The following is a 17,339-nucleotide window of genomic DNA, read 5'->3' on the forward strand; positions in this document are numbered from 1 at the left end:
GAAATAGATAAGTGATACAATGCCTTATGAGCTAATGATGCCAACTTGGAAAGCAATGCTCCAGGTGGTTTTTACATGATCTCCTTGTAATGTTTGCTTCTGCCTAGTGAATGTCCCAGGCCATAACATTTTAGGCACTTTTTGTTTATAGCTGGTTGCAATCCTACAGTCTCATCATACATAGGGCAATAACCAGGAACAGAGCAATCAGAACCTTCCCCACTCACCCCCCCGACCCACCACCCCAAATACAAAGAGAGCTCACATTACGGTAGTCTGTAAATCTTATTAATGTGTTTATTGAGATTATAAAATATAATAAGTTATATATATATACAGAATTAGACAAAAATATTGACAATTAAGACTTCACTGTCTAAGGGCCACAGACCTACCCTGGGGTGTTTTCTAAATGTTTTAAAGTATTGCAGAATTATGAATATCTCCACACAAAAATGGCAGGATGGAGTCCCAGCTTTGGTCAGTGAGAATTATTATGATCTCATTGTTCTGAATCCCATAACATAGGCTAAAGCTTGTCAGAGTAAATCCCATGTTTCCAAATAAGTAAATGACAAGGGAATTTGTAACTATATAAGGAATAGCTCCCTAAAAATGGCAGGTGGAGAGCCAATGGAACATGAGCTGACACTGGCTGGCCTTACAGCCCCAGAATTCTAATAGTGTGAAATGAGGCCAAAGCACCAGGAGCAGAGAACAGCCACCCCACTCTTTCGCTGAAAATATTCTGAGGAGGGTGCAAGCTGTTATCCTGGAATGGCACACTCATCACAAGTGACATTTGCAGTCTAATTAAGGGGAGACTCATCATCATCATCATCACAAGGCAGGGGGAAGGGGGCACCACAGGATTTCAAAGAGGAATTAAAAGGATAATTCAGCTCTGCTGTGGAGTATTTAGCTTGCAGGGTAAACCAAATAGGTTCGAAAAACAGCAGCAAACAGACACAGTAAATGATGCTATTAAATATTCAGGACCTCATTATCCTCTCACAGTATGTACTACATTCGTTGGTGGGAAATTGCTTGTTGGTGTTAAAGATATGACTGATTTCCCCCCAAAGCATTTTTTCAGTCATGCAACTTGTAATTTTTACAACCTCGCTTTGTAAGTCAGAGACTTTGTTTTAGTGTAGTAATAAACACAGACCTGCCATCAGGGAGTTCAGCAGTGAACTCTAACCCCTGGTATGATCACTAGCCTGGCTCCTGAGCTCTTGGCAGTTACAGAGATAGTACAACAATATGCCAAGAACAATGCCAGTTTATTAACTTTCTGCCTATAAATGTTATGTCAAACCATTGCAGTTATTGTGAAAATGCCAAGTCTGAGTTTTTCTGTTTTTATTCCCATTTAAATGGACAAACCACACTGTGTTCACTTCCATAGAGCACCTCAAAGGCCTGGCATTTCCTATAGCTCCACTTTCTTTTTGCTCACCTGAACCCTACCTGCCCCAATTACAGAATCAGTAACATCTCATTGGCAGACGAGAAACTGAGGCTGAGAGAGGAAAAGACAAGGCCCAAGGTGGCACAACTAGAAGCCAGCTCCCTGGACATCAAGCCCAGGCTCTCATTTGCGCTGCAGAACTCCACTTTCCCTGACTGGCTCAGAAGGCTGAGTCTGAAACTCTCATGCCATGAGGCTAATCCACAAGTCTTAGATGCTCTTGAAATGTAGAATTATGCGTGGCTGAACTCTTAGGAAGTCATCATTTCTCTTTCTAATTACAGTTGACTACTCATATATGTTTGAAGCGAAAACACAGCCTGACACATTATAATTTAAATTGCTGTGTCCTTCAGCATTGCTGCCCCTAAAAGGTCAAATCTGCCTAAGACTGAAGTGGAAGGCCTTTCACATGTAGTGCAAACCACAGGGTTCCCAGGCCAAAGATTAATGCAGTAAATGAAATTGGCTACTGCACACATCCAATTGCTTGGACAAACACATGCCTTGCATATTGGTTTTGTATAGAGTGAGCTCTTCCATTATTGACTGGAAGGCCTGTAAGAATATGGATGACCTCAAGGATAAGTAAAAAGTTATCCTAGTGAAAACACATAGGGTATTAACAGACTTGTACTAAACCTGAAATAATACCTGGAGCAGGGTGTCTGCATTTTGTTGCCATTTTATCAAAATGTTTGAGCTGCTTCTTCACTAGGATGCCATCCTTCATCATCCCAGTAGGGAGTCATCTCCCGCTTAGAACTTCTATTAACGTTTTCTAAGCGCCCCTTCATTCAGCTTGTTTGATGTCTTCCAGTGAAGTGGTTTGTAAACATACGTTCCTTCTGTCTTCTACTGGAGTGCAAACTCCTTAAAGACAGGGACCAGATTCTTCACTTCTGTCATTCCCACGGGGTTTGATTCATTTGAGTCCTCAACATTGTCTCATTGTTCAATGAGTTAATGGTGGGCTGGTGGGCTGGCTGTATGAGTGAGTAGATATTTACTCTGCCTGGTGAGGTACAGGTGAGCATCTGAAAGTATCCCGGCTCTAGTCCTTTATCTTTGGTTAAATTGGAAGACAGGCCTTATTTCGTCTGGCTCCTTGAACATCCTAAGGCATACGGTGACATATCACAAAAGCCTTGATTCTTGGCAGTCTTTTGGCACCACTCACAGCTCCAGAGCCCTCGTTGGATCCTTGGCTTGTCCTGGGAGGACAGCCCACAGGCATGCTTTTCAAGATGCAACATGTGGCTGGGAGGCAGGTGGCACAACCCCCGCCCACTCCAGTATGTCTGCACACAAGGACTCCACAGCATCCAGCCGCTCAATCTGCACCAGTTTTGTGAGTAGCTCAGGGATGCTGTAGCCTGCCGTGCTGATGCGGTCAAAGAGCTGCATGCCGTCTGTCATGCCCCCAATCTCATCCCTCTTCAGGCCGAAGCTCTCGGCGAGGTGGCGCCACGTTTTCACAACAGCCTTCTCAGAGTTGTACGTGGAGCTGAGCATTCGGCTAGTCTTCTCGAGGCAATCAAATGGCAGCTCCGTGGGGCTAAGACCTACAGACACCAATGGCCACAGTTAGATGTTGCAAGTCGCAGTCAATAGAAGGTCAACACTATGAAAAATTATTTAAATGAAATAAAAATTATTTGAAAAAAATTTTTAAAAATTATAAAACATGCAGAAAGCCACCTAAAACAAATGCATAACTTAAGGCAAACAACACCTAGAACGCTGCCAGCCACAAGAGAGGGCTGTGCATGTACCCTGACCCCGGTAATAGCCCCTTCCCCACTAGGAAAATGACTGCTATATTGACAATGATAATAATTCCCTCATGACCATTTTTAGCAGTTCTCAAAGACTTCAAGACAAGTTATCCTTAGTTGGGTAACCCTGTCTCCCATGGGGCTGGGCTGAGGAGGGGGTCAAAGGGACAGTATCATGTCTCTTTAGGGAACAGTAGTCAACTTTGTGATGGGTGCTGTCAATGATAGCCCCAGATTGGGGTTATCTGAACCAAGTCACTGCCAACTCAGTGGTCTGATGGTTCTTGGGCTTCACTGTACATTAGACTCACCTAGGAGCATTTAAAAACTTGATATTGCTGTTTCTGGAAGATAAGAGTAGATATAATTTTCCCTAATCTTCCCACTAAGTACAGCTAAAAGCCCTGGACATTCTGTGTAAAACAAATACAAGAAGTCTGAAAAGTGGAGAAAAGAAGACAGACCAACTAGGGACCTCGATACCTTAGGATGGTGATGGTGGTAAGTTCCCTGGGTTTTCTTTTGCCTCATAAATTCCAGACATGGGGCAGAAAAGTCCAAAAATCCGGAAATAATAGCAACCACAGACAAAAACAGCCCCAACAAAAGTCTTCTGTTTCTAGTCAGAGCACTAGGAAAAGAGCAGCCTAGCAAGCATAAAACATTTAGACAATAATTGCTCTATTCCAGCCAAACACCACAGAAAAACTGTGTCCCCACTCTATCCAGGGTAGCAAAGGCTGAGTGGGGAGCCTAGAATTCCACCCTCACCAGGCTGTAACACTGTGCCAGGTGGTGTCAGGAAAGGCCATGTAGGGAGCTGGGGCTTTCTCATCAACCAGCTGGTAACAACTCCCCTGCCCCCGTGGTGACCATGTCAGGAGCCATACTCCCAAACCCCAAGTAGCAGTAAAAAGGAATCCCCCTTGAGTGTTAGTGAAGGTTGAGTGGGGAATTTGGATGTCTGTCTTCACCTAACAGTAGCAAGACAGCACCCTCATTCTCCTGCCACAGGGCTATCAAAAGGAGCCAGCTAAAATAGAAGGCTTAAATAAGACCCAGAGTTTCATATCAGGCCATAAAACTACACAGGTTTCAAAGTGAATTCACTCATCATACTAAGAACCAAGAAGATGTCAAATGAGTAAAAAAAGAAAATCAATAGATGCTAACACTGAGATGACAGATGTTAGATAATCTGAAAAAGGTTTTAAAGAATTCATAATAAAAGTGCTTCAACAAGCAATTATGAACATGCTTAAATGCAAAAATAGAAATCGTCAGGAAAAATAATAGAAAATGTAAAAAAGAAATGAAAATATTAGAACTAAAAAAGTACAATAACCACAATAAAAAGCTCAGTAGATGTGCTCAATGACAGAGTAAGAAAGAGGAAAGAATCAGTGAGATGGATAATGGAAACTAGAAGTGGAAATTACTCAATCAGAGAAAATAAACTGAAAAACACAGAGCCTTAGGGAACTGTGGAGTTATAACAGAAGAGCTAACATTTGTGTCAAGAAGTTTCAGAAGGAGAGGAGAAGAGAGTGGGACTAAATACTCAAATAAATGATGGTTTAGAACTCTCCAAATTTGTAAAGACGTAAGTCTACAGATTCAAGAAGATAAGCAAATCCCAAACAGGATAAACCCAAATATATTCATGTCAAGATACATCATAAATGAACTTCTGAAAACTAAAGACAAAGTCTTAGAAACAGCCAAAGAAAAACAACGCCTGACCTAGAGAGGGAAAAGAATTAGAATGACAGTAGACTTATAATCAGAAACCTGGAGACCACAAAGAAGTAGCACGGTATTTCCAAGTACTGAAAGAAGAGAACTTTCAACCCAGAGTTGCATGCCAGGTTGCAGTGAGCTGAGTGAAAATATCCTTCAGGAAAGCATGAGAATATCAAGACATTCCAAGCCAAAGAAAAATTAAGAATTTTTCACCAGCAGACCTACCCTAAAAGAAGCAAAAGGAAATTCTATAAACAGAAAGGAAATAGTAAAAGAATGAAACTTGAGACATCAGAAAAGAACATAGCAAAAATATGGGCACATACAACAGACTTTCCTTCTCTTTTTAAGTTTTCTGAATTACGTTAGGCAGTTGAAGCAATTTATGTGGTTCTAAATATATGTAGAGGAAATATTTACAACTACTATAAACAGAGAAGGTAAAGGGACATAGAGAAAGGTAACGTTTTTATACTTCATTCAAACTGGCAAAATAATAACACCAGTAAGGCTGGGCACGGTGGCTCACACCTATAATCCAAGCACTTTGGGAGGCCAAGGTGGGCAGTTCACCTGAGGTCAGGAGTTCAAGACTAGCCTGGCCAACATGGTGAAACCCCGTCTCTACTAAAAACACAAAAAACACATTGGCGTGGTAGTGCACACCTGTAATCCCAGCTACTCAGGAGGCTGAGGCAGGAGAATCGCTTGAACCTGGGAGGCGGAGGTTGCAGTGAGCCGAGATCGTGCCACTGCTCTCCAACCTGGGTGGCAGAGTAAAACTCCATGTCAAAAATAATAATAACACCAGTAGACTGATAAGTTATATGTGTCAATGCAATGTCTAGAGAAACTACTAAAATAACTATGGAAAGAGATAAAATCAAAACGTATCACTCAAAAAACACCAAAATTGAATTCTGAAATATGTTCAAGTGACCCACAGTAAAGCAGGAATAAAAAAACACAGAAATGAAAAAGAGACAACAAACAGTAAACAAAATATAAAATAGCAGACTTAAGCCCTAACAATGACTACATTTAATGTAAATGGTTTAAATACCAACTAAAGGCTGGGCGTGGTGGCTCATGCCTGTAATCCCAGCACTTTGGGAGGCCAAGGCAGATGGATTAGCTGAGGTCAGGAGTTCTAGACCAGCCTGGTCAACATGGTGAAACCCTGTTTCTACTAAATATACAAAATTAGCTGGTGTGGTGGCACATGCCTGTGATCCCAACTACTTGGGAGGCTGAGGCAGGAGAACCACTTGAACCTGTGAGGCAGAGGTTGCACTGAGCCAAGATCACGCCATTGCACTCCAGCCTGGGCAACAGGAGTGGAAACTCCAAAAAAAAAAAGAAAAAAAAAAAAAACCCAAACCAAACCAAAACAAAAAAACTAAAAGGTAGAGCTTGGTAGAGTAGACTTAAAAATTTTCCCAGTTATATGCTGCCTAGAAGAAACTCACTTCAATATAATGAGAGAGGCGTTGGAAGTAAAGGATGGAAAAATACATATCATGCAAACTTCAATAACAAGAAGGCAGAGTGGCTATAACATCAGTTAAAGTAGACTTCAGAGGAAAAAATTACCAGAAAGTGACATTTAATAATGATTAAAGGGTCAATCCAAGAAGACATAGCAATCCTAAATGAATATGCACCAAACAACAGAGCTCCAAAATATGTGAAACAAAAACTGATAGACCTGAAAGAAGAGATAAGTCCACAATTATAGTTGAAGACTTTAACATTCCTCCCTCAGTAAATGATAGAACAATTAGAAAAAAAAATGAAGAATATAGAACTTACCAACATCATCAACCAACACGATCTAATCAACATTTATAGAACACTCCATTCAACAACAGCAGAATACACATTGTTCATAATTATTGGCCTTAAACCTCAACAAATTAAAAGAATTGAAATTATACAAAGGATATTCCCCTACCACAATAGAATCAGAATATAAATATATAACAGAAAAATCTTCACACACTTGAAAACCAGACAACAGTCTTCTAAATAATCCACAGGTCAAAGAGGAAGTCTCAAAGACAATTTAAAAATGAATGAAAATAAAAATACAAGATGTCAATATTTGTGAGACACAGCTAAAGTAGTACTGAGAGTGAAATTTATAGGACAGATACATACAAAGGAGGAAAACTCAAGTTAACAATCTAAGCTCCCATTTCAAGCACTTAGAAAAAGATTAACAAAATAAACCAAATGTACATAGAAGGAAATAAGTAATTTAGAAATAAGAGCAGTAATCAATGAAATTGAAAACTGTAAAGTAAAAGAGATCAATATGAAAAGAGACAGTTATTTGAAAAGATCGATATAACTGACAAGGAAAAAATAGAGAAGACACAAATTACCAATATCAAGAATGAAGCAGGAGATATTACTATACACACCATAGATATCAAACAGATAATAAGATAAAACTTGCAACTTTAACTCTACACATATAAATTTGATAACTTAGATGAAAATAAACAATTCCTCAAAAAACATAAACTATCACAACTTACCCAATATAAAATAGATCATTTGAACAGACTTATAACTATTAAGGAAGCTGAAATTGTAACTGTAAAAATATCTAGCCAAACACGGTGGCTCATGCCTGTAATCCCAGCACTTTGGGAGGCTGAGGTGGGTATATTGCTTGAGGTCAGGAGTTCAAGACCAGTCTGGCCAAGATGGTGAAACCTCATTTCTATTAAAATACAAAAATTAGGGCTGGGCACGGTGGCTCAAGCCTGTAATCCCAGCACTTTGGGAGGCCAAAGCAGGTGGATCACGAGGTCAGGAGTTCAAGACCAGCCTGGCCAACATGGTGAAACCCCATATCTACTAAAAATACAAAAATTAGCTGGGCATGGTGGCATGCACATGTAATCCCAGCTACCCAGGAGGCTGAGAAAGGAGAATCGCTTAAACCTGGGAGGTGGAGGTTGCCAGCCTGGGACAGAGTGAGACTCCGTCTCAAAAAAAAAAAAAAAAAAATTAGCTGGGCCATGGTGGCATGTGCCTATAATCCCAGCTACTTGGGAGGCTGAGGCAAGAGAATCACTTGAACTTGAGAGGCAGAGGTTGCAGTGAGCGAGGATTGTGCCACTGCACTCCAGCCTGGGTGACATAGCGAGACTCCATCTCAAAAAAAAAAAAAAAAAAAACCTCCCCAAAGGAAATCTCTAGGTCCTCATTATTTCACTGAAGAATTCTACAAAATGTTTAAGAAAGAATAGCAATTCTACACGATCTTTTCTAGACATAGAAAAGGAAGAAACACTTCCTAACTTATTCTATGAGGGTAGTATAAACTGGATACCAAAACCAGACAAAGACAAAAAACAAACCACAAACCAAAGACCAAGATCTCTCATGAATATAAATGCAAAATCCTTAACAAAATATTAGCAAATAGAATGCAACCATAAAAAAGAATTGTACCACATCAGGTATGGCTTATTCCAGGGAGGTAAGGCTGGTTCAATATTTAAAAATTATTGTAATCCACTCAAAAAATTAATGTCAACAATTTATAAAAAGCCTAGAGCTAATATTATACTTAATGGTGAAAAATGGAATGCTTTTAAGATCAGAAATAAGGCAAGGATTTCTGCTTCTGCTTCATATTTATATTCACTGTAGTGCTGGAAGGTATAGCCAGTGCAATAAAATGAGAAAAGGAAAGAAACGGTACACAGATTGGAATGGAAGAAATAAAACGGTCCCATTTGCAGATGTGATTATCTATGTAGAAAATCCCAAGGCATCTACAAGAAAACTCCCAGATCTTATAAGTGAATTCAGCAAGGTCACAGGATACAGGATAAACATATAAAAATCAATTGTATTTCTATATAACTAACAATGAATGTATGGCTACTGAATTTAAATTGTCGTTTACAATGGCTCAAAAAATAAATGATATACTTATGGTGTAAATCTAGCAAAATATGCCCAGAACTTGTATTTTGGAAACTACACAATGCAGATGAAAAAAAATTAAAGTTGTGCTAAATAAATGAAGAGATATACCATGCCCGTGGCTCAGAAGACTCGACATAATAAAGATGTCAAATCTTCCCAGATTGATATACAGTTTTGTTGCAACTCATTAAAATCCCAGCAAGGCATTTTGTACATATAGGGAAGATTACTATAAAACTTATATGGAAAGGCAAAGGAACTAGAATAGCTAAAAGATTTTTGAAAAAAAAATAAAATGGGAGCAGTCCATTTGATTTCAGGACTCATCTGTTATTATATAATTTATACAAGAATCAAGACCTTGTGGTATTATCAGAGGGACAGACATGTAGATAAATGCAACAGAACAGCAACCCCAGAAAATAGACCTATACAAATATGCCAAACTGATTTTTGACAAAGTTTGAAAAGCAATTCAATGGAGGAAAGATAATTTTTCAAAAAAACGGTGCTGGAGCAATTGGACGTCCATAGACAAAAAAATGAACTTTGACCCAAGTTTCATATCTTCTATAAAAATCAACTCAAACTTAAATGCAAAATATAAAACTATGTGAACTTAAATGTAAAACATAAAAACTATGTGGACTTAGAATGTAAAACATTAAGCTATAAAACTTCTAGAAAAAATTGTGGGAGCAAATCTCTGGGATCTAGGACTAGGCAAGAGAGATCTTAGATTTGACACAAAAGCATCATCCATAAAAAGAAAACTTTATAATTAGTTTCATAAATTTGACTCATAAAAATTTAAAACATCATTCTATGAAAGACCCTGTTAAGAGACTGAAAAGATAAGCTAAACTATAGAATGGAGAAAACATTTATAAAACCACATATCCATCATAGGACTAGTGTCTAGAATATATTTTTAAAAACCCTCAAAACTCGACAGCAAAAAAATCATACAATACCATTGAAAAATGGGCAAAAGACATGAAGAAACATTCATTTTACTGAAGAGGACACACAGATGAAAAATAAACACAAGAAAACATATTTAAACAATAGGAACATGCAAATTGAGACCACAATAAGATATCATAACACACTTCTCAGAATAGCTAAAACAAAACATAGTAACACCACCAAATGCTGGCAAGCATATGGAGAAACTAGACCGTTCCCACACTGCTAGTAGGAATGTAAAATGGTACAATAACTTTAGAAAACAATTTGGCAGTTTTTTAAATTAATCAACCATGCAACTATCATACAACCCAACAAATGTACTCCTGGGTCTTTATCCCAGATAAATCACGACTGATGTCCACACAAAAACCTATACACAAATATTTATAGCACCTTTATTCATAATAGCCCTTAAGTGGAAATAACCCTGATGTCCTTCAACAAGTGAATGGTTAAACCAACTCTGGTCCATTTATGCCACAGACTACTACTCAGCAAGAGAGAGGAATGGACTATTGATACATGCAACAACCTGCATGGACCTCCAGTGAATTATGCTGAGTGAAAAAAGCTATTCACCACGGTTACATACCTTGTGATTCCACTTTTATAACACTCTTGAAATGACAAAATTATAGGAATGGAGAACAGATTACTGGTTTCCAGGGGCCTAGGTGAGGGTGGGGTGGGTGGAAATTGGCTGTGGCTATAAAAGGCAACAGGAGGAGTTTTTGTATGGGAGCTGAGTCGATATCACTGTGTCAATATCAGTGTCCTGGTTGTGACTTCTGTGTATAGTTTTGCAAGATGTTATCGTTAGGAGAAACTGGGTAAAGGGCATGTAGGATCTCTCTGTATTATCTCTTACCACTGCATGGTAAGAAGTATCTCAAAATAAAAAGTTTAATTAAAAACAAAACAAAACAAAAAACAAAGAGACACAGATGCCTGGGATTCACCCCTGACTAATTACATCAGGGTGTTGGGGCAGACTGGGTGGGCTGGATGGGCAGAGATGGTGTTAAGACCTGCAGGTGACTCTAATGTTCATCAGAGCTGGGCATGGAGCACAGGTTCTCAGCCCTGGCTGAGGTTTGAAAACCTCTGTCCCAGGGGTGTGAACTCAACATTTTTTGGAACAGAGAAGAGTTTCCTGGTGGATGGAAGGTGAGTCCTAGACCATCCTCCCCTGGGCAGCTGACAGCCCCAGGCCATGCCAGGTGAGATCAGGCAGGCTGACCTGGGGCATGTGTTTATGGAGAGATGCCACATTTCAGCGGCAGCCAAGAATTCTTGGCCCTGGAACTCACCCACAGTATAGTTATTTCTGGCCAACAAAGCACTGGATCAGAAAGCCTGCCAGGGCACAGGGGGCTGCATTTGGCCTACGGTGGGATGTGGGGGTGGGAGGAGGGGTAATGGGGGCATTGGTGAGCTGCCCAGCATGCACCAGGCTCCACTCCCGCTGCCCGGCCAGATCAAGGAGTCCACGGAGGGAGGCCAGCGAGTCCAGCAGCAGGAAAACCCCTGACCTCAGCCATGAGGGGTTTATCTTTGGGGTTAATAAGAAGGTAATTTAGAAAGTGGATTTTGCAGGAACTGGAAGCTGAAGATTATGATTTCAGATTGCAGCACTGACGGTCCTATCCTGTTGCCTCTTAACCTGCCCACACTCAAGCCCAGGTTATGGGGAGACAGCCTGACTTAGCTCAGAAGGCCACTGGGAGGGGAGGCTGGAGGCTCCCAGGGCTATCAGACGTCGGGGATGCTCGAGGGCAGGGAGAGGGCAGCTAAGTCTAGGATAAATGACTGATCATGTTTCCCAGATGATGATGCCAGTGTGGACACGGTCACTGGGGATACGGGAGGTCTGAGGCTCCATGGCTGCTGCTCACCGACCCTGTGTTTCCCTACAGTGGGTGCCTGTACCAGGCTGTCTCCCGCCCCATGAGGGGAAGGCCCATGGAAGCACTGGGAGATGCCTTCCAATATCTGGGAGCAAGATTCTGTTTCCCCACACCTGAAATAGGTTCCAGCGGCCATTCTGACCAAAGTGCGGCAACTGGATGGGCGGCTTCCCTCAGTTCCCCTCACAGGAGCCTCAGGGCTCCGGGCCCAGCCCTTCATGTCAGTGGGGTGGGCACCACCTCTCCCAGGCTTTTTTTCAGCTTACCTTCCACGACTCCACACACGGTGGCATACACATCGAGGATCTTTTTCCTCCGGCTTTGAATCTGTGAAAAAGAGTTGAGAATTTTCATCTCCAGAAAGGGGCAACAGTAGAAAGGAGGCAAATCCTCCATGTCAGCAGGGGCAGGCAGCAGCTATGCCCAACGCCAGAGACGCTGCACACAGCCCCCGTGTCAGCAGCCCAGCCCTGACACACAGGGAGGAGGGCCTTCTTCAGGTTTTCCTATTCAAACATCTTTGGGGTCTACCACGGGTGTTTCTTAGGCTCAGCTGGGTGGTCAGACTCGTAAGATACTTGGGGACACCCCTGGCATCAGTCTGTTTGAAAAGATGACCATGGGGACCCCCACTTGCCCTCAGGACATCTGTGCTGCAGCAGAGCCGTGCAGGGCTCCCATCCCGGATCACGTGGCTGGTGCCAGGAGACCAGGCCCACGGTGCACAGGTGCTCAGTGGCCCTGGCTGAAGAGTCCCGGGGCCACGGCCACCTATCTCTCTTGTAACAACCCCACAGGCTTCCAGGGTCTCTGCAAGTGGCAGCCCCATTACAGAGGTCACTGAACTCAGGGCACGCAGAGCTTGGCATCCTATCAGGACCAGGCCGGAGCCAGGATCCCAACTGGGCATTTTTGCCATCAGTGATGTTGCCTAGCAACACAGCTGTCCTGCGGCTGGGGCCTGCAGCCAGGGGCACAGGCTAGAGGGACGACCACAGGCCAGGTCCACAGGGAGCCCAAGAGGGCTCTGGCCACCTTTGCCCTCACCCCTGCCCTGCTCCTGGCCACACCACATTACAGGGCGGTAGGTGATAAAACCCTGGGGACAGTTTCTACATGTGAACCTGTTTTTATATTTTTAAAAATGCATAGAAGAAAAACGTTGTGTGTGTGTGTGTCTAGAAAATTGTCTGGTTAGATAAAACCCAGTATATTTACAAGGGTCTTTTTCTGCCCTCTGGCATTCCAAGTGATTTTACCTTTTTTCTCTTTGCTTATTATTTTTCATTTTTGTGTATGAAGCTATATAATAAAAACAAAGTGGCTGGGCGTGGTAGCTCACACCTGTAATCCTAGTGCTTTGGAAGGCCGAGGCAGGTGGATTGCCTGAACTCAGGAGTTTGAGACCAGCCTGGGCAACGCAGTGAAACCTCGTCTCTACTAAAATACAAAAAAAATTAGCTGGGTGTGGCAGCGTGCACCTGTAGTCCTAGCTACTTGGGAGGCTGAGACAGGAGAATTGCTTGAACCCAGGAGGCAGAGGTTGTAGTGAGCCGAGATCGCACCACTGCACTCCAGGCTGGGTGACAGAGCAAGACTCTCATCTCCAAAAAAAAAAAAAAAAAAAACTCAAAAACGAAAGGGTTTTTTTCCCTTTTGACTATCTTGCTGTGAACTTGTCACTGTCCAGGTCTCCTATTCTTGGACGTCTGGGAGAAACACCCCGTCTTGCAGGAGAGCTGATTCAATAAGAAAGTTTTAGTCTTGCGGCTGTGAGGGAGCCACATCTCACAGCTCATCATGGCATCTGCAGGAGCCTCACCCCGGCTGACTTGTTGCTGGTGGCAGACTTCTCCCTGGCCAAGTGAACCAGCGACAGCAGGCACAGCTCCGGGGAGCCCTGCTTGTCAGGGGCGGGCTCCTCATCACTGTCGACGCTCCGGCTCAGCAGCTGCTCATTCTCGGATGAGGCATCGTTCTCGCTGCAAAAACAAGAGCAATGGTCATTAGCAGTGCCTGGGGGGCTGCAGCCCTGACAAGTTCTGTGGTGAACTTGTCCATTGCCCATCTGTGGACAGTGGGGGGCAATGACTTGTTTTTCAGGTGTTTACTGGGCACCTTGTGGGCACGAGACCAGGGGACATGAGACGAGACATACACCGGTGTCTTCCTGCTTCTTTGCAAACAAACAAGTCCGTGGTGGGTGACCTGCAGGCATCTAAGGGGCTGGGGCTGCCACTGCGGGTGGGAGGCATCCACGGGCCTCTCCTTCCCTGCTACCTGACACACAGTGGATGCTCCGTGAAGGTTCATTGAATATGTCCTAGATCTCTGTATTTAATCCCAGTAAGCACCAAGTTCAACTGGTGTCTTCATGTTAAGCAAATAGATTGATGCGGCTGGCACTGAATCCATGCTGGCTCTCTGGAGTCATTGAAAAGGGAGCTGAATGGAGCCTTGTGCCTGGAAAGCCCCCTCTTGACTAGGGGGGTGACCTGGCTGACCTGTGTGCATTGCAGGGGGTGGCACAGCAAGCCCCAGCGGGTGAGCTGGGTGGGCGGTCGGACGCACCAAGCCCAGGTTCATGCCGCCCTGTGGCTCACAGCCCACAAAGAACCCAGGGTCTGCCCCAGGCACATGTGGGTTGGAGCTTAAACTCTCTTAAAACCATTCCAAGTATATGAAAAACAATATTCTTTTTTAGAGGCATCCTGCTTGCTTCCTGTGGTTTGGCTGAAGACCTTTTTTTCTTAAAAAAAGGATTATATTTGTTAGTAACTAGGTTACAGCAGTGAAGCCCATATGCAAACACAACCCTAGAGACAGGGTAATACAAAGACAATGAGAACCATCATGAAGCCCCAGTGGGACCCACTTCCTCATCAGGCTTCAGGGCCTCACAAGGAGGTGGTAGGACCCATCCCTGTCCCCACTCGAGAGAAGGTGAGGTGGAGCAGGTGAGGTGGCACCCCAGGTCCTGTCTCTGAGACCTAAGGACAAACAGCAGGGACAAAAGCTTAGTGCCTTGCTGTCTTTTAACGTACAAGTGTCAGGGTTCAATTTGTATTTAATATTCGTGTATGAAAGAAGTATATATTAGGGCCTCCAAATTTTCCCTGTCTTCAACTGCAACTCTAGTCATGGGGCATGTCTCTGCCTTTTTGATTTCTGGGAATAAGAAAAGCCTGAATATCAGAAGGGAGAGGCTGAGACAGAATGAGATAAGGCTGGGCTGGAGGCTGAGGAGCAAATTCAGTCTCTAGGGAGGCCCTATTTAAGAGTTCCATGCAGGGTGACCAGGTCCTGCCCTTGGTCCTGGGAGCAGCAGCTTGGATCTGGCACACAGGATCTCCACACAGATGCTGGATCGATTGGAATGGCTTTGCAAGGTGAATCATAGGAAGATCATGGGGTGGGGGCAGAAGAGGAGGGCTTAACCTCTGCTCTTCCTGTAACCAGTTTGGTGACCTTCTGGTGGCCTCTGTGCCCCATCTGCCAAGGGAGGCACTGTTGCGGGGGTGTCCTTCCAGGCGCAGCCTGCAGTGGCTGTCGGGCAGAGGCCTGGCAGGGGGGTCCGAGCACATTGCCTGGCTGGGAGCTGACGCTGTGGGGTTGATTTTTGGAAGCTATGCAGGACCAAGTCCAAATGACCATCCCACTGGATGAATAAAATATTGACTTCCTTCTACCCTCGATTTTAGAGCAGGGGCTTGTTCCACACCTTCATGTGTGGTAAACGCGGGAAAGGCTTCACCTGCCAAATCTCCTCCTCCAGAGGCCTCTTTACACCATGTGGCTCCTTGGGAGCCTGGACTCGGACCCCAGCCCTGCTGTTCACTAGTGTGTGACCTTGGGCAAGTGACAACTTCCACACCTCAGTGTGGTATCCTATAAACAGGGATGATACAAGCACCTTGCTCCTGGGCTGTGGAGGGAGGATGTGTTCACAGCCCTAGCCCAGCACTTGGTGGGCAGTAGGCACCAAATGCTGTTAGCCGTCATCACCACGGTTGTTACTAGCATTACGGTGGCAGCAGTACTGGCACCGGCACGGGTGGTACTGGTGTGTTGGCCGCAACAGGCATGCATCCTTGGCTTTATGTTCTGCCCTCCCAGTCTGGAGAAGGGGCATGAGGAAGTCGGATGTTAAGGAGGAAGGCCCAGGGAATTTGGCAGGATGCAGGGACAGGGGCCTGACCCGAGAGCAGCAGGCAGCTGTTCCCACAGGCTCCTCACACCACCTGACCCCTGCCAGTCAGCAAAGACTGTCTGTCGCCGAACGTCCCCATAGTGTCCCAGGCTAGCCTGTCAGTTCACTCGGCTGCACCCTGGTTCCCCTCCCTGCTGAGGATCCACAGGACCCCAGCTTCAGCTTGGTGCTGGGGGCTTCCACATACCTCTTGGTGGGCTTTGCTGGAGTTGCTGTCAGCTTCTCAAATTCATCCTTCTCAGAGAACATCACCACGTTGTCTGCAGGGAAATGGGGAGGTTGGGGAGACAGGAGTTAGAATTGGCTCATGGCTCTGCGCTCAGCCCAACCCTGCTCTTCCTGTTGGGCAGAGCTGCCCGGTGTCTGTGTGGCACCACCCCACAGTAAGCACAGTATGGTTCAGCATGTGAGAGCAGAAGCAGCGAGGAGGCTGCTTCTGGGAACGCCCTCCACCCAGAGATGGGCACCGTGCACATGGTGTGTGGAAGCCCTGGTTCACAGACCTGGGGCCTCTTTCTTCTCCTCGTCCTTGCTCACTTGGGCCTCCACGCTCTTCCCCGGGTGGCTGGTGCAACAGGCTGGGGAGAGAGGAGGGAGTGAGCAGCCAGGCTCTCCGACAGGGGTAGTTGACGGAGAGTCCAGGAGGCAGGGCACCGGCGCATGGGGGCCGTCACCTGGGGCAGAGGGCTTTGTCTTCAGGATGTAGAACATGATGATGAGGACGATGGCGATGGCCATGATGAAGATGGTGGACATCGCAATGATCAGGGCAGTGGCCAGGTGTCCTTGGCCTGAGAGTTCTGTGGGTGGAGAGAAGGCATGAATGACCCAGAGCTCAGGATCCCTGCTGGTCTTCCCTCCAGGACTCCGGCCCCTGGAAGCAATGGCCCTGCCCCTGGGACGCTTTCAGGGAACCCTGAAATCTGAGGTGCTTGCTTAGACTGAGAACCAAGTCCTCCGCCTTGGTTTTGGCTGCCAGACCAGGACTGCCCACAGCCCTGCTCGCTGCCCTCAGACTGGCCTCTCCAGACTTCTCTGGGGTCACCTGATTGTTCCTAGGGAGTTTGCCCTTGCTTCTACTGCTTTGGCAACCTGAGGGCAGGGTGTGGTGTGGAGAGGAAGAAAGGCCAGTGAACAAGAGTGTCTGGAAGGCAGCACAATTCAAGTTTGGGCATTTCCAAACAAAAGTCAGGATGCGAAAGTCAGCTCTGGATTCCAGGTTTGGCTCCATCTTGCACCTCATGCAATTTCAACCTAAGTGTCATTGTAAGAGCCCCAGGGCACAGGGGGTGCCTCAGCTGGGC

At 44.7% G+C, this 17,339-nt stretch overlaps 1 protein-coding gene across 2 annotated transcripts in view; it reads right to left on the reverse strand.

Annotated features, from left to right (window-relative positions):
* Positions 1–273: 273 nt before the first annotated feature.
* The window catches only part of EDAR (ectodysplasin A receptor), a 41,930-nt gene continuing 24,864 nt past the window's right edge, over positions 274–17,339 (reverse strand). Inside the window, exons 7-12 of one of the 2 annotated variants that reach the window (XM_055378332.2) lie at positions 16,710–16,835; positions 16,539–16,613; positions 16,223–16,295; positions 13,648–13,807; positions 12,092–12,152; positions 275–3,039 (exon numbers count right to left, since the gene is read on the reverse strand). In XM_055378332.2, coding sequence (XP_055234307.2) covers positions 2,717–3,039; positions 12,092–12,152; positions 13,648–13,807; positions 16,223–16,295; positions 16,539–16,613; positions 16,710–16,835 — 818 coding nt within the window. In that variant the 3' untranslated portion in view covers positions 275–2,716. Of the gene's footprint in view, positions 3,040–12,091; positions 12,153–13,647; positions 13,808–16,222; positions 16,296–16,538; positions 16,836–17,339 lie in introns of both variants that reach the window. The other variant, XM_055378331.2, reaches the window with a different exon arrangement.

Source organism: Gorilla gorilla, chromosome 12, assembly GCF_029281585.2.
Source record: "Gorilla gorilla gorilla isolate KB3781 chromosome 12, NHGRI_mGorGor1-v2.1_pri, whole genome shotgun sequence".
Classification (NCBI taxonomy): domain Eukaryota; kingdom Metazoa; phylum Chordata; class Mammalia; order Primates; family Hominidae; genus Gorilla; species Gorilla gorilla.